Source organism: Erinaceus europaeus, chromosome 18 (assembly GCF_950295315.1).
Source record: "Erinaceus europaeus chromosome 18, mEriEur2.1, whole genome shotgun sequence".
Lineage (NCBI taxonomy): Eukaryota > Metazoa > Chordata > Mammalia > Eulipotyphla > Erinaceidae > Erinaceus > Erinaceus europaeus.
Window position 1 is genome coordinate 18,813,124 of NC_080179.1, and position 26,450 is coordinate 18,839,573.

At 42.4% G+C, this 26,450-nt stretch overlaps 1 protein-coding gene across 3 annotated transcripts in view; it reads right to left on the reverse strand.

The window, feature by feature from the left end:
- The window catches only part of ITGA6 (integrin subunit alpha 6), a 98,003-nt gene that overhangs the window by 43,903 nt on the left and 27,650 nt on the right, over positions 1 to 26,450 (reverse strand). For all 3 annotated transcript variants that reach the window (XM_016190054.2, XM_007527208.3, XM_016190055.2), the window contains exons 2-5: positions 8,327 to 8,451; positions 6,405 to 6,484; positions 4,206 to 4,461; positions 1,876 to 2,007 (exon numbers count right to left, since the gene is read on the reverse strand). In XM_016190054.2, the coding sequence (XP_016045540.2) occupies positions 1,876 to 2,007; positions 4,206 to 4,461; positions 6,405 to 6,484; positions 8,327 to 8,451 (593 nt within the window). The remainder of the gene's footprint in view (positions 1 to 1,875; positions 2,008 to 4,205; positions 4,462 to 6,404; positions 6,485 to 8,326; positions 8,452 to 26,450) is intronic.

Here is a 26,450-nt window from a genome sequence, read left to right on the forward strand (position 1 = left end):
TTGAAAAAATAAATAAAACAAAATAAACAAAGAAATTATGTTTATAAAACCCATAGGCAGAAAGACAAGAGTGTTGGTTTCTTGGCCAGAGTCAGTAAAATTAAGCACTTCTCCTCAGCAATGCATTTGGATGTGGGTTGTCTGTTAAAATATATTCAAATTAAATATAGGTTGCTGATAACATTTACCTGGAAGAGAATTTCCGCTTGAAAAATCATACTTAATAACTGAGACTGCAAATCACCAGGCCCTACATCCCACCTTGATTGGCAAGGCCACGAGCAGAATATCCACACAGCCAGCTGCTCCCACTCTGGTTCTGCTCTTTCCTTGAGAATTTCTGTATTTGGCTGGGGGGGGGGGGAGCTATTAATTATGCAACCTCTGACTAGGGAATCAATCTCCCTAAGTCACTTTCATCATTGAAAGAGGGACAATATACTTATTTTTATAGTATTTTGGGCAAGACCAAATAAGGTCTCTAAGACAACTAAGCATAGAACCTGACTTACAGAGTGTAGTAAAGGTCTAACAAGCAGAAAGTATGAATTTTCTCTTCCTTCCTCTATGCCTTCACACTAAGCTTTTAATTGGGGAAGTCTGAAAATCTTTTTTAAATCAGTAGAACTATTCATTAATGTTTATATAATCAGGAGAGGTTTTAGGGTGCTTATTCACACTGTTTAGAATTGTTCATCTATCTGTACCTGGTTTTTTTGTTTGTTTTGCCACCACGGTTATCGCTGGTGCTCGGTGCTTGCACTGCGCATCTACTGCTCCTGGAGGCTATTTTTTCCATTTTTATTGCTCTTGTTGTTTATCATTGTTGCTGTTGTGATTGTTGTTGGATGGAGAGAGGAGGGGAAGAGGAAGACAGCCACCTGTAGACCTGCTTGCCACTTGTGGAGTAATGCCCTCCCCCGCCCCACAGGCGGGGAGCTTCTTGCTCAAACCTGGACCCTTCTCCCGGTCCTTGTGTTTTCACACCACATGCACTTAACCCACTGTGCTAGCGCCCAGAGCCGCCCCCGCACCTGTGTTTTTTTTTCTTCTTTTTAATCTATTGTTCCTGTAATGTCTTCTAGCATGAGTACTTTCTCCATTTTTAATAGGTTACTACTTAGCTTTAGAAGATTTTTTTTTATGATTTTTCTAAGAAATGCACAGTAATTATTCTTATGTCAACTCACACCAAGAATTAAAGCTTTTAAAAGCCTTTGTGTAATGACCATAATGCACATGAATAATTTAGGACACCCATTAGTAATGCAAACAAGTCTTAGAAGTTAAGGAATTGGCACTTAGACACAATCTGGGTGTCCTCAAAGCTGCTTTAGCATTCTTGCTCGGCCTCAGCCAGAGAGCCCTCATGACACCCACCCAGGGCCCTGTGACACAGGGACCTCAATCCAGAAGCAAGGCCAAACCTTGAAGAATAGCAATCATAAAGAAAGATCCTGGAGGTCTTGACCTGCCACTTAAGAGTAACTTCATAAATGTGGCTCTCCAGAAAGACACTAGAGGAGAGGTATTGCTAATAGCCACACATTTCCCCAAGGCTTTGCGGATGAATGGTCTATTTTAGGTTACAGAGGCTGATATGAACTCAGGAGACAGACTTCTAAGCTGAACGGGTTTTAAAGGATAATCTATTTCCTCCCCTATGAGAGAGCCTAGGTAAGAAGAAAGAACCTGGACAAAGGGTCAGACATAGGTTACCTTGTATCTCAAGACTTAAGTCAAATCCCAGTAATGTAGTCACAAGCCCCTGGCAACACCTGAGCTATTCTCAGCCTAGAAGCCCAGGGTCCTACGAGGGCGGCGTCAAACAGAGGGATTTGGAAAGGCAGATCCATCATCTGTGCTTGTTCCTACCTAAGTAACTGTTAGCAGGAACTGGAACTAGACTTTCATCATGGTCAGTCTCTCCACCAACTTCATAAGGCCCATCTTCAAAGATGTTCATGTCAAAAAAAGTGTTATTCTTTTGTTCTACACGAACAATCCCTAAAGGGATGGAATGGTAAAAAGAAAAAGAAAAAGAAAAACTGAAACAAAATGAAGATGGACAAAATAAAATAGATAATTTCCTAATAGGCATTCCTTATGTTATTACGAAATACAAAAAGAAACATTTGGAGAAAGAAAAGGCAGAGGAAAGAGATGACTGTGAGGGTTATTGCAGTTAAAAGATCATGTTGATATACATTTTTACATAAAAGAAATTTGTTCTAGTAATTAAAAAAAATGCCCCATGCATGTTCATGCTTATCTTTAAAATGCTATGAAAACAGATTGAAAAATGGAAATGGAAGGTTGACTCAATGAAGCCTATGGAAATTAAGTTTTGTGAATGATGTAAATCTGATTATGTTATACATTCTCTGTAACCCTCAACCAATTTACTTTCTTTAACATTATATGGTAAAAAAGTAATAGTTTGCTCTTTTCTTCAAATCACTTAAAAATTGCATTTAAAATTTAAATTAATTCTTAATTATACAATTAAAAATCATTATATGACTTAAATTTTTTATTAGTAGATAGATTTTTAAACTAGATTTTAAAAATAGCAATATTTTATGTCAGGACTTATATCAAATAGGACATGTTTCCTATTAAATTAAAATATTAATTGGTATATGCTTTGTTATTTAATCTTACTGGAATCCATTACTTGCTGAGATAAAACTACTTTAAATTCAATGTGTTATGGACTCTATTCAGATATAAAATAAAGGAAATCCTACTATTGGCATTAACATTTGGTACTATGTTATACTTGAGGGCATTATTTTTAGTGAAAAGGTCAGATAATGAGAAAGAAATGCCACATGATTTCAGTCATAGATGGCACACAGTGAAAACAAAAATAATAGGTAAACTAAGCAAAAATAGAATGAACTTTTAGATTATAAATTGAAGTCATCATTACCAGGTGGAAAGAAGAGTGGGTAAATCAAGTAAAAGGAACAAATGCATGGTGAGAAGTACAATTACAAGTAAATTTAGTGTAGTGTACACACACGTGGGTTTTCAGTGACGTGCACGTGAAGCTTACATGATGTAATGCAATGCTGCTTCAGGGAGAATATTTTTAAAATAATAAATAGTGATAAATGCCATTTCAATTAGGTAAATTAACCTGGCAAATTATTTTGTGAAAGATACAGTTATGGATGGAGCTCTCAAAGGAAATGACTCCTCAATCACTATGACTAACAAACATAGAAAGGCGTTCTTAAAAATTATTCTTTAGGGAGTCGGGCTGTAGCACAGCAGGTTAAGCGCAGGTGGCGCAAAGCGCAAGGACCGGCGTAAGGATCCCGGTTCAAGCCCCCAGCTCCCCACCTGCAGGGGAGTCGCATCACAAGCAGTGAAGCAGGTCTGCAGGTGTCTGTCTTTCTCTCCCCCTCTCTGTCTTCCCCTCCTCTCTCCATTTCTCTCTGTCCTATCCAACAACAATGACATCAATGGTGACTACAACAATAAAAAATAGCAAAAGCAACAAAAGGGAATAAATAAATAATAAAAATTAAAAAAAAACATTAATTCCCCAATAAAGAAAAAAAATTTTTTTTTAATTATTCTTTAGGCTGGGGAGACAGCATACTGGTTCTACAAAAGACTTTCATGCCTGTGGTCCCAGGCTCAACCTTCAGCAACACCTTAATCCAAAATCTGGCTGGTTAATATATATATATATATATATTAAATAAAGTATTTTTTTAAAATAATCATTTAAATAGAAATTTAACTTGGGATTTTCTTTAATAAAAACAGGAAAATTTTACTGACCACAGAAAAGTGTTTTCGGCATGGAGTTTATTTTAATCAAGTTCTCCCCACAAAGTCTTTTCCTAGTCAAATACATTTTTCCTATATAGTAAGTGAGTTAGGCTAACTGTCCTTTATAATATCGTAGGTTTCTCCTATAGCTTTCCCCCTACAAGTGGGGAGCCCGGGCTTGCACCAGGATCCTTACACCAGTCCTTGCGCTTTGCGCCACCTTTGCTTAACCCGCTGCACTACAGCCAGACTACCTAGACTGTGTTTTCTATACCTCACTGATTTCTTTAGAGATGTTAAATGTTTGTTATAGAGACTGACCAGGTTCTGCCTTATAACAAACACGTTTTGATTCACTTAAAAAATACTAATTTAGATAGATGTTATAGAAATTTCTATAAATATCCATGTCATACCTTTCCAGTTATAAGTGCCCGGGGCTCCAAACGCAATGTAGTGAAAGTCCTTAGTAAAAGTAGCCGCTACACCTTGCTGGCAAGAGCCAAATTTTTCATGGCCTCTCAATCGGCCATCGCAAAAACTCCAGTCTCCTCCATCCATATCATCTTCAATTCTGAGACTCTGGCTCAAGACGTAACACCTTCCAAAGATGTCTCGGGATTCCTGCTTTGTGTTAACATGCTGCCTCTTTTCATATCGATGAGCACATGTCTACGAGCCAATGAGATAAAGTGACTGACTCATGTCGAAAAGTTTGGTGTTTTAATTACAAAATTAATAGACCAGTCAATAACAAAGAAGTGACATACATGTGTATATTACTGGGCGGACAGAGAAACTGAGGGGGAGCGGTGAGACAGAGGGAAAGAGACAGAGACATCTGGAGCCTCGCTTCCAATATGAAGCTCCCCCCGAAGGTGAGGACTAGGAGCTTGAACCTGAGTCCTTGTGCACTGCAGCGTGTGCACTTAACCAGGTGCACCGCCACCTAGCCCCAACTTCTTTAAATCTAAAAAGATGATTAATTAAGTTTATCTTCACTCTAGAATTGCATGCTAAACCAGGAAATCTTCTCTAAAGGGATACTAAGGAGATATTATCTAGAATATAGAAAGCAGGACTTCTGTATTATTCTTTGCCCAGAGAATAATGCTCTAGTCAAAATACTTAAAGACAATATGTAATCCACAGGGAATTTAACTGTAAATTTACCTGTCACACAAACAATGGGGAATACCGTATTTAACTTTCTTAATTTAATTGGCTTTTGGTGGCTGTGTAAGCCTTCACATCAATATGATTGTGAAAACAAGTGATTATGCTCTGAAAGAGAAATCACGGACATATTTTTATAGGTCAGATAAAACAGAGTCATTTTTCTTTTACTCACACCATTTCCTTGTGACCAGTCCTAACTTACACACGATGCTCTTCAATTATTTCTCTGAATATGCTTATTGAAAATAAAAAATTTTTAAAAGCAAAGACAATTATACTGCTGAAAGAGATGAAGTAATCTTTGTAATTGTTTATCATAACCATGACTACCATGACTACCTTTGAAAGAGCATGGGCTGAAAATACTTAACAGTGTCCACACCTGTTTCTCATAGTGCCTCCCTTAAATATAAAAACGTTTAATCATTATTAAACCACTAATAAAGATTATTTTAAAAAGTTTAGTAAAACTCTTACTTTTCTAAAAGTTCAATATGCATCTGTTATAGTGGCCAATTTTGGAAGAAACAGGGAAAGACCAGAGTCCAGCTTCAAAGTTACCTGAAGGCCACCTAGCACAGTTCACCTAAGGAAGTCTCTTTGCTACCACTATTTGAAGAAGTTCGGAACTGACAATGAACTTAAAACTATCCAATCTTACTACTTTCCGCAACCATTCCCTTATTATTTTAAAAAAATATTTATTTATTTCCTTTTGTTGCCCTTGTTGTTTTATTGTTGTAGTTATTATTACTGTTGTTATTTATGTTGTCATTGTTGGATAGGACAGAGAGAAATGAAGAAAGGAGGGGAAGACAGAGAGGGGGAGAGAGAGATAGACACCCGTAGACCTGCTTTACCGCTTGTGAAGTGAATCCCCTGCTGGTGGGGGGCCGGGGGCTCGAACCAGGATCCTTACACTGGTCCCTGCGCTTTGTGCCCCGTGCGCTTAATCTGCTGCGCTACCGCCTGACTCCCTCCCTTATTTTTTTATAACTCACTTGTAAAAACTATAGAGTTCTGGAACAGAAACCATGGTTAGTTTTTTGTTCAACTTTTTTTTTTTTGTTTCATTTTTTTGGTTTAAGACCACTGAGGATTTTAGGGACATTCAGTTACTCAGTAGGTTATTTGGATATGACAGTTCTGTAGAACTTTCTACAGAAAAGTAGGTTGTATGGCTATTGCAAATTTTATCAGGAAGCACAAGAAAAAAAACGCTCTGGGATTTCTTCTTGATATCAATTCTTGCCACTAAATCGTACATTTGCCAGAATTCTAGTACACTTCACGCGGGGAGGGGGACTCTGCCTGGTTTTCTTCAGTGTAAGTATGGTGCTGGCCCCTACCAGGCACTGGTTTTCTTCACTGTAAGTATGGTGCTGGCCCCTACCAGGCACATAAGCACGGTCACGGTCTTATTCCTCTATACTCACCACAACTTTGCCCCCTGGGCCTTGACTCTGTACAGTGACCCCCATCCACTGGTCTTCCTTGCTTTCTGACGTAGGGTCGGCTGTGGAAAGCAGCACAGATCACTTACACAGAGTTTGAACTTCAAGGTGAAAAGGGCTGTGAGTCACCAGATGCCACAAACATACAAGAAGCAGTGTCCACACTACTTTGACCCCAAGTCTAACTAAGTAAAAGCATTTGCTTAAGCCAGAAGTAAAATATTTCTCATCTTAAGAAAATAGAGAAGTGGTTATTGGGGGGCGGGTGGTGGCGTACCCAGTTAAGCACAGGAGGACCAGGATTCGAGCCCTCACTGCCCACCTGCAGTGGTAATGCTTCATGAGCGGTGAAGCAGGTCTGCAGGTGTTTCTCTCTCCCTTTCTGTCTTCTCCTCCCCTCTCATATTCTCTGCCCTAGTAAATAAAATAGGGGGAAAAATGAAAAAGTGGCACCGAGCCCCAGCCATAACCCCGGTGACAGAAAAAAAAAAGTTGTTTTTTTTTTTAATTATATTATGGAATGCTTCTCTACATGGTGGCTTTGCCCTGACACCTGGAGAAAGGTGTCTGAAATGACAAGACTAAGTGGCAGCCCTCCAACATATGCCCCTTAAAAGTGATAATACAAAATCCAGTTTCCAAAAGTCCAACTATCATCAAAATGACCAGAGTAAGTACTATTCTAAATACTCTCACAATTGTGATGTAATAGTATGAACTTTCCTTTACTGAGATGGGAAGACACTTGAGATCTCATAGTTGACAAGTTATATATCTGTTAATGCCAAAAAGGAAAGTGGTGTGTGTCTTTACTTAGAAACAAGGAGAAACTGTAAGTTTCACTTGGGTGTGTTAATGTTGACATCAGTTGAACCCCATGTATGTCACATTTTTGCTTCAGTGAGAAAGAAGGCAGGCATGACCTTCAATATTTAATCATGACAAACCCCCCCAAAAAAAGAAAAAAACCTCACTTAACAAATGTATACTTCTTTATAGAAAGAAAATTATCCAAATATTAAAAAGTGATTATATCTAGGTTACAGGGGCGATGATTTGTTTTTTAACAGGTATGTGCAGTTTATTAGTTCCCTACAATTACTGGTTATCAGCTTCTATTAAAAAAAGTTATTTCTAAAAGGAGGAAATCAGCAAATCAACAAAAGAACACAAATATAAACCTGCAGGTCAATGGGTGAACAGTTCTTCCCAGAAGCCTCACAAACCAAGCCTCAAGCTGAGGTCACAGGCAGGTTTTATTGGTCAGTGCTCACTCAGGGAGGCCTGGCATTTAAACAGCCGTTTGCCAGAATCTTTTATCACTTCTTGTGTGTATGGTGCACAGTTGATTTTTTTTTTCATCCTCTTGACAGCGAAAGAGGGAGAGGAGAGGCACCACAGCACTACTCTGCCATTAGGGGAGCTTCCCCTCCTGGTACAGCAGTGCTCTCGTATCTTGTATGGTGCCTGCGCTTGAACTCAGGGTGTTGTGTCAAGTGTGCCAGATCCTCTGCCATTTTTTTCTCTTATCATTTTTTCGAGGGTGGTTAATGGTTTACAATACAGTTGTTGACTCATGGGTACAATTTCTCATCATGACAAGTAATGGGAGCACACACTTCCCGGCTGCTATGAATTTGTCTCCTGTAAAGCCTCATTACGTCACTAGGTGGCAGTGTTAATACATCATATCCGTTTTAGAAACTTGGCTGGGAAAGGCAGCTACAGGATGCATCCCAATGTGATTTAGGCACTAAATGCAGAGCGAACAAAATAAAGGCAAAGCTGATCTGAGAGAGGTATTCTCTCCAAGAATAAGAGCTTGTACATCCTTTCCTTCCTCAAGGATAAGATGGGAGCAGGAAAGCTGAACAAGTGAACAAAGTGAAGGTGGAAAAACATACCTTCATTATCAAATTCAATCCGTGTGCAAGGGCTTGGGGAGGTGATGTCACAGCTGTACAAGCCGCCTGTTCTGTTGGCCCTCTGCAGTGGGAGGGCTGTTGCTCGTGGAGCCCCCACCAGCAGCCTGGTAACAAGACAGAGAATTTGGAGATTTGAATTTAGTGTGCATTTAACATTTCAGTTAATCAGATTCAAGACATATCAGAATAATAGCTCATTCTCCACCAGGTAGGCAGAAGAAGACAGAGGTAAAGCCCCCTGATTGACTCCAGCAAAAGCCCCCTGATTGACTCCAGCAAAACACAACTAGCAGCACACGCCCAAGAAGAGTGGTTGGCTAGTTAAACAAGGTGGACGATACCTTCTGCCTCCTCTCTCTCCTAGTATCTATACCCACAGCTCTCTGCTCAGTGTGGCTCTGGTGTTGCAAAGACGTACTTCTCACGAACCATGAGCCTAAACCTAAGCCAAAGTATCGTATGGAACCCCACAGACAGAACGCATTTTCACACTGAAGGGGGGAAAAATGGTTCACATAAACCTTCAGTGAGAGAAAACCTATCACTTCTAACACTGTGCCTACCTGGTGTTTCTCAAGGGTAAATTTGATATTTTAGATTTTCAGTTGATGTGCAGCTAGATAAACAAGGGGTAGACATTAGGCTGAGGTGGTTTAATGCCATGCTGGTTCCAGGATGTTGATAAGCAGAACAAAACCTAAGTCCCCCCACCTGCAGGGGGGTCGCTTCACAGGCGGTGAAGCAGGTCTGCAGGTGTCTGTCTTTCTCTCCCCCTCTCTGTCTTCCCCTCCTCTCTCCATTTCTCTCTGTCCTATCCAACAACATCAGTAGCAACAATAATAACTACAACAATAAAACAGCAAGGGCAACAAAAGGAAATAAATATTTTTAAAAAAAATCTAAGTCCATAAATGTCACAGTTACAAAATCCAACCCTATAGACAACCAATGCCGAGCAGCCAGGTAGAGTCAAGCCATTGTCAATCAAATAATCTCCGCTTTACTTTTTGTTTGTCTGTTTGTTTTGGCCTCAGCACTTGCTTTCTATGTAAATTCATCTCCTGTCTGCAGAACCCTCTTACCTACTTCCAGACTGGTACGGCCAGATTCTGCTCAACTTTTGCTCAAACTTGTATGGCTTTTAATACCTTGGCTCTGTTTATCATTTAGAGCTTAGCATTTTGCCCAAGATAACTTGACTAACTCACTTATTTCAGCCTTGGCCTCTTTCCCAGTAATTTCTTACTTCTGATCATTCTTATTAACTCCAACAAGTTCCTCCACTATCAAACCCAACTTTGCCTAAAAAAAAAAAAAAACCCTGCAGTGTCAAATAACTCTTTGCTCCCTCCCATCCCAGTGCTCTTGCTATCCCCAAGAAGACTCCTAATCCAAACCCACGAGTCTATGAAGACTGGTTTTCAGTCAGAAAGGATTTTTAGAGATCTGCTGCTACCTTCCTGCAGGGTTCCTCTGGCTAGTGTCCTGTACTCACTATATCAGCTGTACAATCTTTATGATCTGATGGACCAACTAGAAAAGAAACAAAGACAAAGCCCGGCCCCACAGATCTAGAAAAACAAGGTTGAAGCTGGGGAGTAGGGAAACAACCAATTCCAGAGCATAAAGTAAATCACCTTCCTGACCTCAGGAAACCCACAAAATCAAAGATGCAAAACCAAACAAACAGAAGCAGCCTGGATCACCTCTGTCCTTGCTATGGCCTTAATAAAAGGTATATATGTGGTTCGAGCCCCCAGCTCCCCACCTACAGGGGAGTCACTTCACAGGTGGTGAAGCACGTCTGCAGGTGTCTTTCTCTCCCCGTCTTCCCTTACTCTCTCCATTTCTCTCTGTCCTATCCAACGAAAAAAGAATAACTACAACAATAAAACAACAAGGGCAACAAAAGGGAATAAATAAAAGGTTATCTATGTGTATATATATATATGTATGTATACATAATTTAAATTTTAATATATTTATTTTCCCTTTTGTTGACCTTATTTTTATTGTTGTTGTAATTATTACTGTTATTGATGTCGTTGTTAGGATATGACAGAGAGAAATGGAGGGAGGAGGGGAAGATAGAAAGGGGGAGAGAAAGATACCTGCAGACCTGCTTCACTTGTGAAGCGACTCCCCTGGAGGTGGGGAGCTGGGGGCTCGAACTGGGATCCTTACTCTGGTCCTTGCACTTATTCTTCTTATTTTTTTTACCAAGGTACTGCAACAGTACAATGAGAAATCTGTGCTCAGGAAGCCAAGAGGGCAGCCCAGCTTTTCTCAGGAAGAGTCCCTGAAGCAGAGTGATAAAGACGTGGGGGGAGTCAGGCGGTAGCGCAGCGGGTTAGGTGCAGGTGGCGCAAAGCTCAAGGACCTGTGTAAGGATCCGGGTTTGAGCCCTCGGCTCCCCACGTGCAGGGGAGTCGCTTCACAAGTGGTGAAGCAGGTCTACAGGTGTCTTTCTCTTCTCCCTCTCTGTCTTCCCCATCTGTCTCCATTTCTCTCTGTCCTAACAACGACAAAAAAAAAAAGAAAAAGAAAGAAAGAAAGAAAGCAAGCAAGCACAGGAACAAGTGTGCCTAGCGCCATCTTCCAGGGAGAGTGGCACAGTCCCTGCACCTCCACACAAGCCCTGCATTTGAAGGGATATAGCAGTGCCCATCAAGGTACACAACTTAGCAGTCTGCTCTGCGATTCCAGGAATGTTGCCCATGGTCCCAAGAGCTCTGCAAGCATCTGAAAGGTGAACTGGCTGGCCCAGACTGTGGGAGTGAACCAATTTAGTTACTTTCAGGGATGGGAGCTTTTCCCAGGAGTTGAAGAGCATAAACAAGGTCACAGGAGTCACAGGAAGTACTACACAAGACAGCATCCCACCCTCTGTGTTTACAGAGGGGCAGCCAGGTCTGTGGAAGAAGGTTAGTTACTCTGCCTCTAAGATCTATGGGCTAGTTGGTAGCTAGGATGATAATCACCTTTGGAGCAATGCTTTCATTCTTTTAAAGCGCTTGGGAGGTGGAGTGGGGAGTGTGGATCCTAGGAATCTAAGACATTTACAAGCTGGCTGAAGGAAAAAAAAAAAAAAGTCTATTCAAATGAAATAGCAAGGCCAGAACTGCTCTATTTACTGACAGGTGTAACAGACTGGTAGTCAACTGATACATTGAAAGCTGAGGGTAGATGGCGTCAAAAGCATTATTGCCCTTGGTGGGGTGAAGACATTTCCTGTTCGTTGGGGAGAAGGTAGAAAGCAGCCCAGGAGTTCCAATGTGATTACTGTGTATCTTCTCTAACCACTTCCTCTCCTCGTCCACACCCAGGGAGTCTGGTAAGTCCGTAAGATAGGTACCGTGATTTCCTGTTGACTGTACTCATTCATTCACTCATTTATGCCACACACATTCTCCTAAAATGCATGCAGTCTTCACCCCTCCCTCCCAAACTCCAGCCCTGGGGGTAGGGGGCGGGTGGCCGTGCTGTGCTGCGCCAGGTCCAGAGGGGGGCGCCAGAGCCTGCCCCCGGGAGGAAGGGTGTGGGCAGTGGGGGAAGGGAGGATGCTGGAAGGAGGGAGCTGGGTGAGGAAGAGCAACTCAAGCACACACTAAGAAATGGGGAAGCAGCAATGGGTGAGGCAGAACAGGTCGTGGGACTCCCAAGTCCAATCCCAGGTGAAAGGTCAGAGACCTCGGAAGAAGACACCCCCGAAAAACAAACACACACACACACACACACACACACACACACACACACACACACACACACACACACACACACACACTCTCTCTCTCTCCATCCATCCATCCGCCATATCTCACTGCCCTACAGGATGTGCTGCTGCACCTCCTGCTTCAGGAGCTGCAGAGGGCCAGGGAGGTGGCTCGGCAGTAAGTACCTGCTTTGCAGATGTGCCGCCCTGGGTTTGATTTGGCACCTCATTTGAAAAAAAGAAAAACGGGGGGGGGGGGGGAGATAGCATAATGGCTATGCAAAAAAAAAAAAAAAAGGTTAATGTCTTGAGGCTTCCATGTCCCACATTCAATCCCCAACACCACTACTAGCCAGAATCTATTTTTCCCTCTGCATCTCATTGAAATGAATATTTAAAAAAAAAAAAAGTTAAAGCAAACCAGAAAGTGGTGCTATGGATAATAACATTGGACTCTAAAGCATGAGATGTTGAGTTTATCCCCATCATGGTATGTGCCCACCATCTCGCTGAGAACACAAATAAAACAAATCTTGGAAAAAAAAAAAAAAAAACCAAGACAACATAGAACATCTAATAAAAACAGAGTGGTACTTTGATCTCTCTGGAAAAAATAACTCTTTTTGAAAGGCTACAAATAAGCAGGTCTATCATTAAAACAATAGTGGTGCTCTGCTCATAAAAAAAAAAAAAAACACAAATAGGGAGTCAGGCAGTAGCGCAGTGGGTCAAGCACAATGGGTTAAGCAGACGTGAAGCAAAGCGCAAGGACCCGAGGAAGAATCCTGGTGAGTCCCCAGCTCCCCACCTGGAGGGGAGTCTCCTCACAGGCAGTGAAGCAGGTCTGCAGGTGTCTATCTTTCCCTCCCCCTCTCTGTCTTCCCCATCTCTCTCCATTTCTCTCTGTCCTATCGAACGACGACGACATCAATAATAACTACAACAATAAAACAGCCAGGGCAACAAAAGCAAATAAATATTTTTAAACGTAAATAAATTGAGATCATTCCCTTTCTGTTGACAGCCCTTCAGCACAACACTGTCTCAACCCCCATCTCCTGGTGTGTGGTGAGCTTTGGGGCCTTTAACATGCACCTGACAAAGAAGGTTCCAGTAGGGATACAGGGAGCTCACAGGAAAAGATACTAGGCTAAGAGTAATGATAGATCTGCAGAGTGGAAGCTGTCACACTGCCTTTCCATGGGCTCAGCTTGCAGAGTTCAATACTATCTTTCCCACCAGGTTCCTAAAAGATGGCGCAGTCGATCTGCTTTGGGAATCTGTCCCAGCTCGAATGGAGGGGCACTCTGGTCCTTGGCAGATGTCCTCTGTAGCCTCGTGTCCAGGTCAGCCAGAGGACAAAGAACAGAAATGGAAAGAGAGAACCCCAATAAAGAATGGGGTATGTGGAACGTCCTTCAGGCTGTAGAGTCAGAATCACAGAAAAGGTCAGGAAGCATCTTGATGGGAAAATACAGTGGCCAAGAGCTTGAAGGTTGGCAAGAGCCTTAATCCTCGCGGTAAATCTGCCCTCTCTGATTCAGGAAGTAAGCAAACTCTAATTCTGCCTGGAACCAGCCTTAATCACAGGAGGTCACAGCCAATAAGTAGAGGCTATATCTGGCAAGAACAAATAATCAAAAATAGAGATGTGTCCTGTGTCAAGGACACAGTTCCAACACAGCACACCTACTCCCTAATTTAAGTCCTTTAGGGACTGAATGTTGGTCTAAGTCATCCAGAGCACTGTCCTCTCCTGAGCTAGCAGAGTAGAGGTGGCTCCAGGAGGAACAGTCTGCAACTAGGGAAACCTCCACACGTCAGAATCGGAGTCCCAGCTTTCCTCCACCCCTCACCCCTCAACCCCCGGCCCCAGTGCTCCCTCTGTTGTTGGTTTCTATATGAGTGGCAGGTCCTCTCTGGACACTGCTGCCAAGCTATCCAGTCAACTGATTTTATATTTTGTAAGAGAGAGAAGACCAGAGCACTGCTTAGCTCTGGCATAACACAGTGCTGGGGCGGGGGGGGGGGGGGGTTCCACCTGTGGCCTCTGACAACTCATTCATTCATTGGCAGTGTGGGCTTCATCCTCCTGGGCCAGCTATTTCAATCTTTTTGTTTTTGAATATAGGAAGGGAAGACAGAGAGAGAGAAAGAGAGAAGAGAATATGAGTCACCACAACACTGCTCTCTCCACATGCCCAGAACACCCACGGTGCTCCCATGTGGTACTGGGGCTCAGACCTGATGCCTCACACAACAGAAGGCACACACGCTCTATCTACCAGGTGAGCACTACCAATTCACGTTCTCTTTAGAAGAGGCAGTTCTGGGGGTCGGGCGGTAGCGCAGCGGGTTAAGCACAAAGTGCAGGGACCAGCATAAGGATCCCAGTTAGAGCCCCCGGCTCCCCACCTGCAGGGGAGTCACTTCACGGGTGGTGGAGCAGGTGTCTATCTTTCTCTCCCCCTCTGTCTTTCCCTCCTCTCTCCATTTCTCTCTGTCCTATCCAACAATGAATGACAACAATAATAATAACCACAAAAAAGGCTACAACAACAAGGGAAACAAAAGGGGGGGAAATGGCCTCCAGGAGCAGTGGATTCAGGCACTGAGACCCAGCAATAACCCTGAAGGCAAAAACAAAACAAAACAAAAAAAAGGACAGGATCCAGGTGACTTATTCCCATCACCATATCAAAAGAGGGGAAACTATGAAGGGAGGGCAAGAATCTGGATTCCAACTAAGACTCTTTTTTTCTTTCTTTCTTTTCTTCACCAGAGCACTGCTCAGCTCTGGTTTATGCTGGGGCAAGGGATTGAACCTGGGATTTTAGAGCCTTAGGCATGACAGTCTCTTTACATAACCATTATACTATCTACCCCCAACTAAGATTCTTTTTAGACACCGAAAGAATCAAGGGGAAAAAAATTACTTTTCCCAAGGGTCAGTCACCTACAGTCTTGAAACTGCACAAAGAAAAAAAAGCACCTGGGGTCTTAACATATCAAAACCAAAATTTCCTTCAAAGGTAAGAGAATTCTAAATAGCAATGTAAACAGCTAATTACACAGGTGTGACAGTAACTGGAGATACGATAGTGGGGATATTTTTGCCCAACTACTTCAATCAAAAGGTCCAAACACTGAGACATTTTTAAAACACTAAGGACAATAGCAGCTTTGCTTCATTGTTTTTGGCAATAATTCATTTCCTCAAGGATTAAAGATTCTGCCTTTAGCTATGTAGCTTTGTCCCAGGAAGTACGAAATAAGGCTTCATTAGAACAAGGACATTATTATTGCTTAATTTATAACAGGCTTCTTAGCTTGTCCAAATTAGGCCTTTAAAAATTAAACGACGACACCACCATGGCAACTGTGTCTCTTTTACATTTAAACTACCTTCAAACCCAAGTAAATTTTTTTTTAAGTTGTTAAAGCAATAAATACAACTGACAAATCACAATGTAAGAAAGAAAATACACTGAGTAGCAACAAGATTCTAAAACTCATTTCAAGCCCTACTCTTAGGGCAACCTCTTCTTAAAGTCTAAATTTGCTTCTTTATAACTAGACTTTAGTTATGCATTTTTAAAGTTATCAGCTTTACGCAATAACTTGATCCTGCAACGCGGAAAGGGAAGAACTAAAACTACTTCCTACTTTTCCCTCCTGTTAATTATAATCCTGTCATTTTTTTATTTGCTACTTTCTCATTTTTTTTCTTTTAAAATCCCTTTTATGAGTGATTTGATAATGATTTACAAGATTCACAGGTTACAGGGGACAGTCTCCCACTGCAGTCACTGCAGGTCTGTGCTTCTCTTTAATTTTTAAATATACATTCACAGCTCTATTTTTCCTCCACTAATTTTCAACAAAGTCTTTTCCCTGGCTGGACAGATGGCATTACCAGTACACTGGCCCTTTCTTCCATACCTTCCTCTCAATTTCCACAAGCACTAACATACATCAGTTATACTTTTACACGGTTACAAAAGCTGTTGCCATTTATTTATTTTTTTAATTGCAACTGGGGTTATTGCTGGAGCTTGGTGCCAGCACTGCAAATCCCTTTTTTTTTTCCTTTCTGTTTTTTATTTGATAGGACAGAGGAAAATTGAGAGAGGAGGGGGAGACAGACAGAGTGAGAGAAAAACACCTGCAGACCTGCTTCACTGCTCCTGAAGTGGTCCCCCCAGCCCCCTGAAAGTGGGGAATAAAGGCTCAAACCCTTGCCCTCGCACATGATAGATAGCGTGTGTGTTCAACCAGGTGCACCACCAATTTGTTGTGTAATGTAGCCATAATCCAATCAGCTGTTCTATTAAGTAAACTGGTTAATATTATTCAGTGCTGAACCAAATTGTATTGAGATTATCCTCTTTTTTAATAGTACATAGACTTTTAAATATGTATTTATTACCTTTCATTGTCCTTGTTTTATTGTTGTAGTTATTACTGTTGTTGATGATGTCGTTGTTATTGGATAGGACAGAGAGAAATGGAGAGAAGAGGGGAAGAAAGAGGGGGAGAGAAAGACAGACACCTGCAGACCTGCTTCACTGCTTGTAAATCGACTCCCCTGCAGGTGGGGAGCTGGAGGCTCGAACCGGGATCCTTCTACTGGTCTTTGCACTTTGTGCCACCTCTGCTTAACCTGCTTTGCTACCACCCGACTCCTGATTATCCTCTTTCTACCTGTGACCAACATCCGAAGTCCTTGGCCTTAAAGGAAACTGTTCCTAGCAGCAAAGTCAATAATCTAACTTGCTTTCCTCACAATTTATTAATTGTCTGGTGTACTTCACATTTGGACTGTGACTTCTGCTATTCTTGGCAGTTCTTGTTGTCTTTTATTTCTCCATGTGTTTGCCTTTATTATAGTCTCAACTTCTCTAAGTTACCTGGCTATTTTTCTAAACCTGTCACACAGGCCTTTCAACACCCTTCTGAGTAGATCTGCTTTCACCTGAGAAGCCATGTTTTTCCTCTTTACCTGATTTTTCTTTTTTGTCCTTGTTGGGGCTTCACCACCCCAGGCCAACTTTTTTCAAATAGAGAAAGAGACAGAGACACACAAAGAGTTGAAAAGACACCGCAGCATTGAGCTTCTCTTACAGTGGTGGGGGCCAAGCTTGAATCTGGTGGTGCACGTGGCAAAGCAAACACCCTATACAGGCAAGCTGCCCCACAGGTCCCTCCCTGATCTTCCTAAATATTATCCTGGGAAACAGTACATGAGAGGTAAGATGTGTCCTTGCCCATCAAAAACACTATCCTGCTCTCATGCTTGACTGACTCCAGGTTGAAAACCTTTTTCGTCAGAACTCTGCTGTTCTAATGTTTCCTAGTATTCAGTGTTGTCAATGATATTTTTTTTAAATATTTATTTATTCCCTTTTGTTACCCTTGTTGTTTTATTGTTGTAGTTATTATTGTTGTCATTATTGTTGGATAGGACAGAGAGAAATGGAGAGAGGAGGGGAAGACAGAGAAGGGGAGAGAAAGATAGACACCTGCAGAACTGCTTCACCGCTTGTGAAGCGACTCTCCGGCAGGTGGGGAGCCAGGGCTTGAACCAGTATCCTTACGCCAGTCCTTGTGCTTTGTGCCACCTGCACTTAACCCTCTGTGCTACAGCCTGACTCCCGATATTTTTTATTAAACCCACTTTTATTTCTTTGAGGGCAACTTTGGGTGCTCTGAGCAGGACAATATGAACCTTCCTTTACTTCAGGCTCTGTGTGGCCTCTTTCAATCTACAGCTATGGGACACTGATCTCCAGAGAAAGAACTATCATCATGTATTGGTCAATTCTCTTCCCAAGCAGAGCACACACATTACCGTTTTTCTTTCTGGACCAGTCAGTTGTTAATTTGTCTTGGATTAATTAATGCAACCTTTTGCTCTATGTTTCTGAGTTTTCCAACTTTATTTTAGACTATTTCAAGTAAAAGTCCACATATTCCAGCAGTCACAGTTGCAAACTTCAAAAGTGTATGTTCTCTTGACGTCTTTTACACAATAGATCCTGTTCTGACTTTGTTGAATTAACATATTCTTAAAATTCTGAGTGTTTACCTAAAAGTATTTTCCCCACAAGCTCTCTTCCTGTTCCTGGATTATCTGTTTCTTCTAGTTTTTCCTCTGGTTTACTTCAGCCATTCCCCTTTCTGCACTTCGTTCTCATAACATGCTTGGTAACCCTTGGCTCTTGTTTTGCTGTTGGAAAAAAAAAAAAAGTCTACTTCTGCCTGGTTTCATCCCGAGCAGGGATTCTGAATGGGAGTTTTGAGTGGGTCTGCTGTCAGGGTAGAGGGCAAGCTGTTCCTGCCAAATAGCAAATCGCTTTACAAAGAAGAAAGGTTTAATTAAAAAAAAATTTTTTTAATATTTATTTTCCCTTTTGTTGCCTTTGTTGTTTAACATTGTTGTGGTTATTACTGTCGTTAACATCGTCGTTGTTGGATAGGACAGAGAGAAATGGAGAGAGGAGGGGAAGACAGAGAGGGGGAGAGAAAGACAGACACCTGCAGACCTGCTTCACCGCCTGGGAAGCGACTCCCCTGCAGGTGGGGACCGTGGGCTCGAACCGGATCCTTGCGCTTTGCAACAGGCGCACTTAACCCACTGCGCCACTGCCGACTCCCAGGTTTTGGCTTTTTTTTTTCACCAGAGCACTGCTCAGTTCTGGCTTATGGCGGTGTGTGGGATGAAAGGTTTTAGGTTTTAATTCTTAATTCTTGGAGTGTCGTTAGTCACACTAGAAGTCTCAGCTTTTCCTGTTTTTTAGAATGTACTTTTTCACTTTAAAATTGTGATAGATTTAAGCTTTGTAAACCATGCACACATCAACATTTTCATCCTCTCCCCAAGGAAAAGTGTTCTGGGTTTATGTTTTGTTCTTGGTGATGCCAGCAGATCACACCTGTACAAAATTGGGCAATGACGGGGTCATCTGAAACCCATTGTCCTTGGACAGACCTGCGCTTCCAGCGTCCCACAGCATCCACACTGACTACCTGATGATTTCCAGAGGCCACAGGAAGGAAGGTGTCTCTTGCTCCCCAGTCTTGATGTACTGGAAACTGTGGTTCTTTCCTCTGTGGAGACCATAGGCCAGATCCCATCTGCTTTCTGCCTTGCAGTAATTGCTCAGCCATCATGGTGCTGTAAGCAGTTTGGAAACAAACCCATACACCTAATCCACTACCTGGAGCCACAATGTACAGCCCATCACTTCTGTACGGTCTTCTTTATACCCCTGCCTAGTCTCCCTGCAGTCCGACTGATGTCTTCTGCTGTTTCTCCATCTTTCTCATCACAGTAACTCTCAGCACATCAAGAGATTCCTCTCACCCTCCCTGGGGGGGGGGGGGCCCTTCTTTTGTTAATTTGTATATTTAAACATTCACGGATGTAAATTAAATAGTCAACTGACAATTGACCGTTTATGCAAACTTTGAGACAGTATATGAAACATTCATTTAAAAAGGCTTATTCATAATTCATGAAGTAATTTCCTTCACATTCTACAGGCCCTTTGACAGTGCTTGCTGAAAGCAACATCTAGCCCTGGTTCCCAGAGCTTTTTCAGGACATTTTAAATTTTACAGCAGCATCTCAGACTTGCAATTAGGATGCCAACTACTGAAGAATCATTACTAAATAGAAGCTACATTTCTTTGCCTCTTTCTCAAAATCAATGTATCTTACTTAAAATATTTTTAAAACTTTATCTAACCTCTATCAGTACCCATGACTAAAAACTGATCGAGGTTCTTCAAGGCTAATGCGTTTACAACAAACAGAACTTTATTGTTCAAAATAATCAGCTGGGCATCTCTCACAGGAGAACCATATTGTCAGGGCTCGAATATAAAGTGAAATAATCCAGTGGATGAAAACAGACCCTGCCTCATAGTCCAAGAAGAGGACAGTTCTTCAAAACCTGCCAGAAAGAGAATGCTGACAGTTAACTGGGGCTGCTGGACTGAGTATCTGGGCTCTTCCATACAAGCACTATCTTGAACTGGGTCTCCTAATTTAGTAACCAGACTATTCAAAACATGGTCAAAGCTACAAATCCTTCTCAAGGCTGGTCATAGCTAATGCTTCTTCCAGGGAGTTCTGGCACACACCTGTATTTCCAAGCTGCCTGTTATGTCTCTCCCCACCAAAAAAAAAAAAGCAGGAATTAAAAAAGAGAGAGAAAACGGGAAAAGTGAAAGAAACACCCTAGCTTGGGAGACAAATGACATGACAGCCCAGCCTCAGACCCAAAGCTAGCAAAGCTAGTGACTGACAGAGCAGCTCGAAATACCATGCTTTAAGTATCAACTGCCTGGCTGGCTTGGGCTGCGGTTTCATAGGTGCTAGTGAGTTATTTTGGCTTGGGGGCACCCTCTGGCCAACCCCCAGTGAGCAGGCTACCTGAGGATACCTTGTCTAGTTGCCATAACTCTACTGGTCCTTATGAAGGTCCCTCTTTCCTGATCAAGTTGCCTCTCAGGGCAAAGAGGCAGTGTCCACTGACAGTATCACCGTCCAATCTCTGGCTGGAAGACAAAGTATCTGCTTTGTACTGACCAGGGAGGAACTGTCCATGCCCCTCCCATTACCTGTCCACACTCAGCATAGCTGGTAGCCTACTTACATCACTATGAAATTTTGTTCTTTACTCCCCCTCCTTTTTTTTTTCCTAATCATCCCAGGACTTCACTATTCCACCGTCAGATATGAAAGAGAGAGGGAGAGGGAAAAGGAGAGGGAGAGAGAGAAAAGAGAGAGTATAGTACTCAAGCTTCCCCTAATGTAAAAGAGGTCCTAGCGATATGCATGGCAAAAAAGCAGAGACATCAGGGCCAGGTGGTAGTGCAGCGGGTTAAGTGCACACGTCGCGAAACTCAAGGGCTGCCTTAAGGATCCTGGTTCCAGCCCCCGGTTCCCCATCTACAGCAGGGGTCACTTCACAAGCGGTGAAACATTGCTATAGGTGTCTTGTCCTTCTCTCTCCTTCTGTCTTCCCCTCCTCTCTCAGTTTCTTTCTGTCCTATCAAACAACGACAATAAAAATGGGGGAAAATGGCTCTAGGAGCAGTGGGTTTATAGTGCAGGCACCGAGTCCCAAGGATAACCTTGGAAGCAAAACAAAGGCAAAATAAAGACCTTCTCAGGTGTGCTATTACCTTGCCAGCCCTTCTGCAATTGGTGAAGAGAAGAAGAGGTGTTGAAGTTTGCTTGTGCTTTTTACCAAAACCCTGCACACCTCTGTGTCTGTCAAACTTCTCTGAGAAGAAAGAGCCTGCTTCTCTCTCCTCTGAAACTAGAAAAATTGTCGTTAGACTGACACCTCATGTTGGACCTTTCAACTAAAAGTTCTGAAATAACTATTTTCTCTATATTGGTAACTACTTATTTAGAGATTTAAAAATACATCTCAAAGAGAGAGACAGGCTGGGAGTATGGATCGACCAGTCAACGCCCATATTCAGTGGGGAAGCAATTACAGAAGCCAGACCTTCCACCTTCTGTATCCCACAATGACCTTGGGTCCATACTCCCAGAGGGATAAAAAATAGGAAAGCTATCAGGGGAGGGGATGGGATACAGAGTTCTGGTGGTGGGAATTGTGTGAAGTTGTACCCCTCTTATCCTATGGTGTAGTCAATGTTTCCTTTTTATAAATAAAAAATTAAAAAAAAAATACATCTGAGGGAGTCTGGCGGCAGTGCAGCGGGTTAAGCACATGTGGGGCAAAGCGCAAGGACTGGCGTAAGGATTCCAGTTTGAGCCCCCGGCTCTCCACCTGCAGGGGAGTCTGCAGGTGTCTATCTTTCTCTCTCTTCTATGTCTTCCCCTCCTCTCTCCACTTCTCTCTGTCCTATCTAACAACAATGACATCAACAACACTAATTACAACAACAATAAAAAACAAGGGAAAATAAATAAATATAAAAAATATTAAAAAATACATCTGAGATGCTGGGGAGACAGCATAATTGTTAAGCAAATAACTTTCATGCCCAAGGCACCAAAGGTTCCAAGTTCAATCCCCAGCACCACCATAAACCAGAGTTGAACTGTATGCTTGTAAAACAAACACACAAACATCTGAGAACCCCCACACTCACAAAAATTACATCCTACTTATAGACAGAAGTTGAAAAATATGAACAGAAGGGAAAATACAAAGCAGAACTTGGACTGGATTTGGTGTATTGCACTAAAGAAAAAGACTCTGGGGGTTGGGGGGGGACAGGTCCTGGAACATGATGGCAGAGGAGGACCTAGGTGGAGCGTTAGAGTGCTATGTGGAAAACTGAGAAATAGGGAGTCGGCGGTAGCGCAGTGGGTTAAGTGCATGTGGCGCAAAGTGCAGGGATCGGCATCGGTGTAAGGATCCCAATTCAAGCCCCGGCTCCCCACCTGCAGGGGCGTCGCTTCACAGGCGGTGAAACAGGTCTGCAGGTGTCTGTCTTTCTCTCCCCTTCTCTGTCTTCCCCTCTTCTATTTCTCTCTGTCCTGTCCAGCGACAGCAGCAACAACAATAATAATAATAACCACAACAATGATTTAAAAAAAAAAAAAGGGCAACAAAAGGGGGGAAAAATGGTCTCCAGAAGCAGTGGATTCGTGGTGTAAGCACCGAGTCCTGGCAATAACCCTGGAGGCAAAAAAAAAACAAAAACCCTGAGAAATGTTACACATGTACCAACTACTGTATTTTACTATCAACTGTAAACCATTCATCCTAATTAAAAAAAAAATTGATCCAGCAACAGTGAGCACACATTAGGAAATACTGACTGTGTCCTACAATATCAGTCCTAAAGAACATCTTAAAACAACCTGAAAATAAAAACTAAGTTCAAATATGTTGGATCATAGTCCTGTTTTATATGTACGATGATAATACTTTATAGGTAGGTAGCTGAACTAAGAAATGACCTTTTTTCAGGGTCAAGTACTATTCATCACCAGTCAGCAGAGCCCCATCTTCTGGGTGGGTGTCCAGACCTACTGTCTCCTCCCTAGCAACACATTCTGGACTTCTCCCAGGCTCCAGATTCAGCCTATTCTGGGATCCCCATTCACAGGATCACAGAGCTCCGGCGGAAGAAGGGTCATTCTCTACTGTTCTATAAACAGCAAAAAGTGCATCATAGGCCGTTATGACTAAGTGATTTAGCAGCAGAAGACATCTACACAGTGAGACTGGAGTTAGACAGGTGTATTAGTTTCCTGTGACTGTTGTAACAGGTCACACATGCTCCATAGCTTAAAATAACACAAATATCCTACAGTTCTATAGTTAAGGTCCAAAATGGGCTAAAAATCAAGGCGTCTCCTGCACCCCATAAAGAATTTTGGTCCATACTTCCCAGAAGGATAAAGAATAGGGAAACTCTGGTGGTGGGAACTGTGTGGAATTGTACTCCTGTTACAATCTTGTTAATCATTATTAAATCACTACTAAAACTTTTTTTTAATGTGGTCCATGAGGTGGTGCAGTGGGATAAAGCATTGGACTCTTGAAGCATGAGGTCCTGAGTTCAATCCCTGGTAACACATGTACCAGAATGATGTCTGGTTCCTTTTCTCTGCTTATCTTCTTCATGAATAAATAAATATATATATATTTTTTAAAAGTCTATTTTAAAAAATCAAGGTGTTGGCAGTTCCTTTTTGAAGGTTTGAGGGTAGAATCTATTCCCTGGATCTGGCCAGCTTCTAAAGCTGCCTGTTTTTTTAACTAACGGCCTTTCTTCCACCTGCAGCAAGGCTAACAGCAAAGCACCTTTAAATCTCTCCCCCACTTCTGTCTCTCTCCCACATTATAAAGATTCCCAAGAATACAATGGGCCTCCCAAGGTAACCCAGGACAATTTCTCTAATCCCAGAAACATCTGGATCTGGAAGGTGGCATGATGTCCTGAATTCCATCACTGGCTACCATGTGCCAGGGTGATGCTGTGACCCCCCCACCCCCACCCCATGGTTCTCAATAAATAAATCTTTTGTTTAAAAATATTTATTTATTTATTCCCTTTTGTTGCCCTTGCTGTTTTATTGCTGTAGTTATTATTGATGTTGTTGTTGGATATGACAGAGAGACATGGAGAAAGGAGGGGAAGACAGAGAGGGGGAGAGAAAAATAGACACTTATTGACCTGCTTCACTGCTTGTGAAGTGACTCCCCTGCAGATGGGGAGCCGGGGACTCAACCGCTTGACACTCGTACGCTAAGTATTTCTAGAGAAATACACTCTGGCTTTGCCTTCTTCTTCTCCTTTTAAAATACAACCAGGATGTCTTTAAAAAAAAAACACTTTAATTATCTTTATTTATTTATTGGATAGAGACGGTCAGAAATTGAGAGGGAAGGGGGTGATAGGGAGAGACACAGACACCTGCAGCACCACTGCACCACTTGCAAAGCTTTCCACTGCAGGTGGGGCCCGGGGGCTTGAACTTGGGTCCTTGTGTATGGTCCTTGTGTATTGTTAACATTTGCGCTTAACCAGGTACCACCCCCTCTTCACTGTTGAGGGAGGCTCCTTTTATACCCTTCCAATCACCATGCTCTTCTCTGCCTCAGGACCTTTGCACTCATTAGTCTTTCCCCAGTGCTACTCACATTTCAGAAATCTGCTTAAAAGCCTTCCTGAACTTTACAGGCTAGGTCTGTAATGCCTCCTTTACCCACCTTCCTAGCAGGAGCCTTGGTCATTTCATGACTGTGTCCTCACACTTGCACACTGTCCATCTCCTTTGCCAGATTGGCAGCCCCATCGGCACAGCAACATCTGTTGCCGGTGTCCAGCTCAGTGATGTGTGTGCTGAGCAAGTGCAGGACATTCAACAGATGGTCTTAATGAACAAACCAAGTTCATAATCAGCTTACACGCAGCTAAAAAGAAACGTGTCTTGTGAAATTCTACCCCAGCACCTTATAATTTTGTAAAATTGTTGAGGCACTAATAAAGAAGTGGGGGGCAATATTTATGTTCAATAATTTCGACACGAGAGGGTTTTAAACTGGGAAACAGGCTGTTTCTTTTTGCCTCCAAGGTTATCACTGAGGCTCCATGCCTGCACCACAAATCCACTGCCTCCAGGCTGGTTTTTTTTCCATTTTATTGGATAGGATAGAGAGAGACTGAGAGGGGAGGGAGAGGGAAGGGTGGGTGTGGGGGTGAGGAGAAACTTGCAGTCCTGCTTTAGCACTTATGAATTGACCCCCCCCTCTGCAGGTGGGGAGCTGAGGACTCAAACCAGGATCCTTGAGCAGGTCCTTGCACTTCGTATTATATGTACTTAACCCGGTGCACCACTGCCTGGCCCCACCACAGGCGGTTTCTATAAGCAATTTGCTTAAGGCCAAGGAAAACAGAATCACTGCTGAAGTCAGACAGTTCAAAGTCTCATTTGTGTTTGAAAATGCTTGTATTCTCTGTACATGATTTTTTAAAAAATATTTATTTATTTTGGATAGAGACAGAAATTGAGAGGGGACGGGGAAACAGAGTTAGAGAGACACCTGCACTTCACTGTTTGTGAAGCTTCTCTCCCTGGAGGTGGGAACTGTGGGCTTGAACCTGGGTCCTTGCATGCTGTAATGTGTGTGGCTCAACCAGGTGCGCCATCACCTGGCCCCTGCACTCTAATTTTTAAAACTGTGAAAGTCAGATTAAAATTAGGCACTGTCAGAAAGGTTTGCCAACAGATCTTTCCATAAAATGACAGGTGAGTCAACAAATAAAGAGTACAGGACTAGCCCAGCAGAGGCCCAGGGCTCACTTCCTGACAGTGACCATGTCAGAGTGGTGCTTTATTGTCTTTATCTCTTGCTGAAGAAGCAAATCTTTTCTGTTATTATTTTATTTTACCCAGAGTACTGCTCTCAATTCTGGTTACAGTGGTGTAGGGGACTGAATCAGCAACCCTGAAGCTCCAAGCATGGAATTCTTTTTGCATAACCACTATGTTATCTCCCTGGCTTAACAGATCTTTAAAAAAAAAAAAAAAAAAAGGATGGACACTGACTCCCAGTTTTAGAGCACTATCTTTCACTCATCTATTCATTCCTTAGGTAAACAGTCCCTAAACCCTGCCCTACTCTGAGTGCCCACCCTACTTAAACCTAGAGGAAAGGATTCTGACTTCCAGCAAGTCCTACTGGACTAATGCATTTGTAAGAGATGCAAACAATTCTGAATGGTTAGAAATACCTTCTACAGTGTACCTCAACTGCCCACAGCATGTTTGAGAAACCAAAGAAGGGGTTATGAGATTTCAAAGTATAGCTTTAGGCAATGTAAATGTGAAACAGTAAACATTAATTTGAGCTTATTGTGAGTTTTGACAGAAAGCTTTGGAAC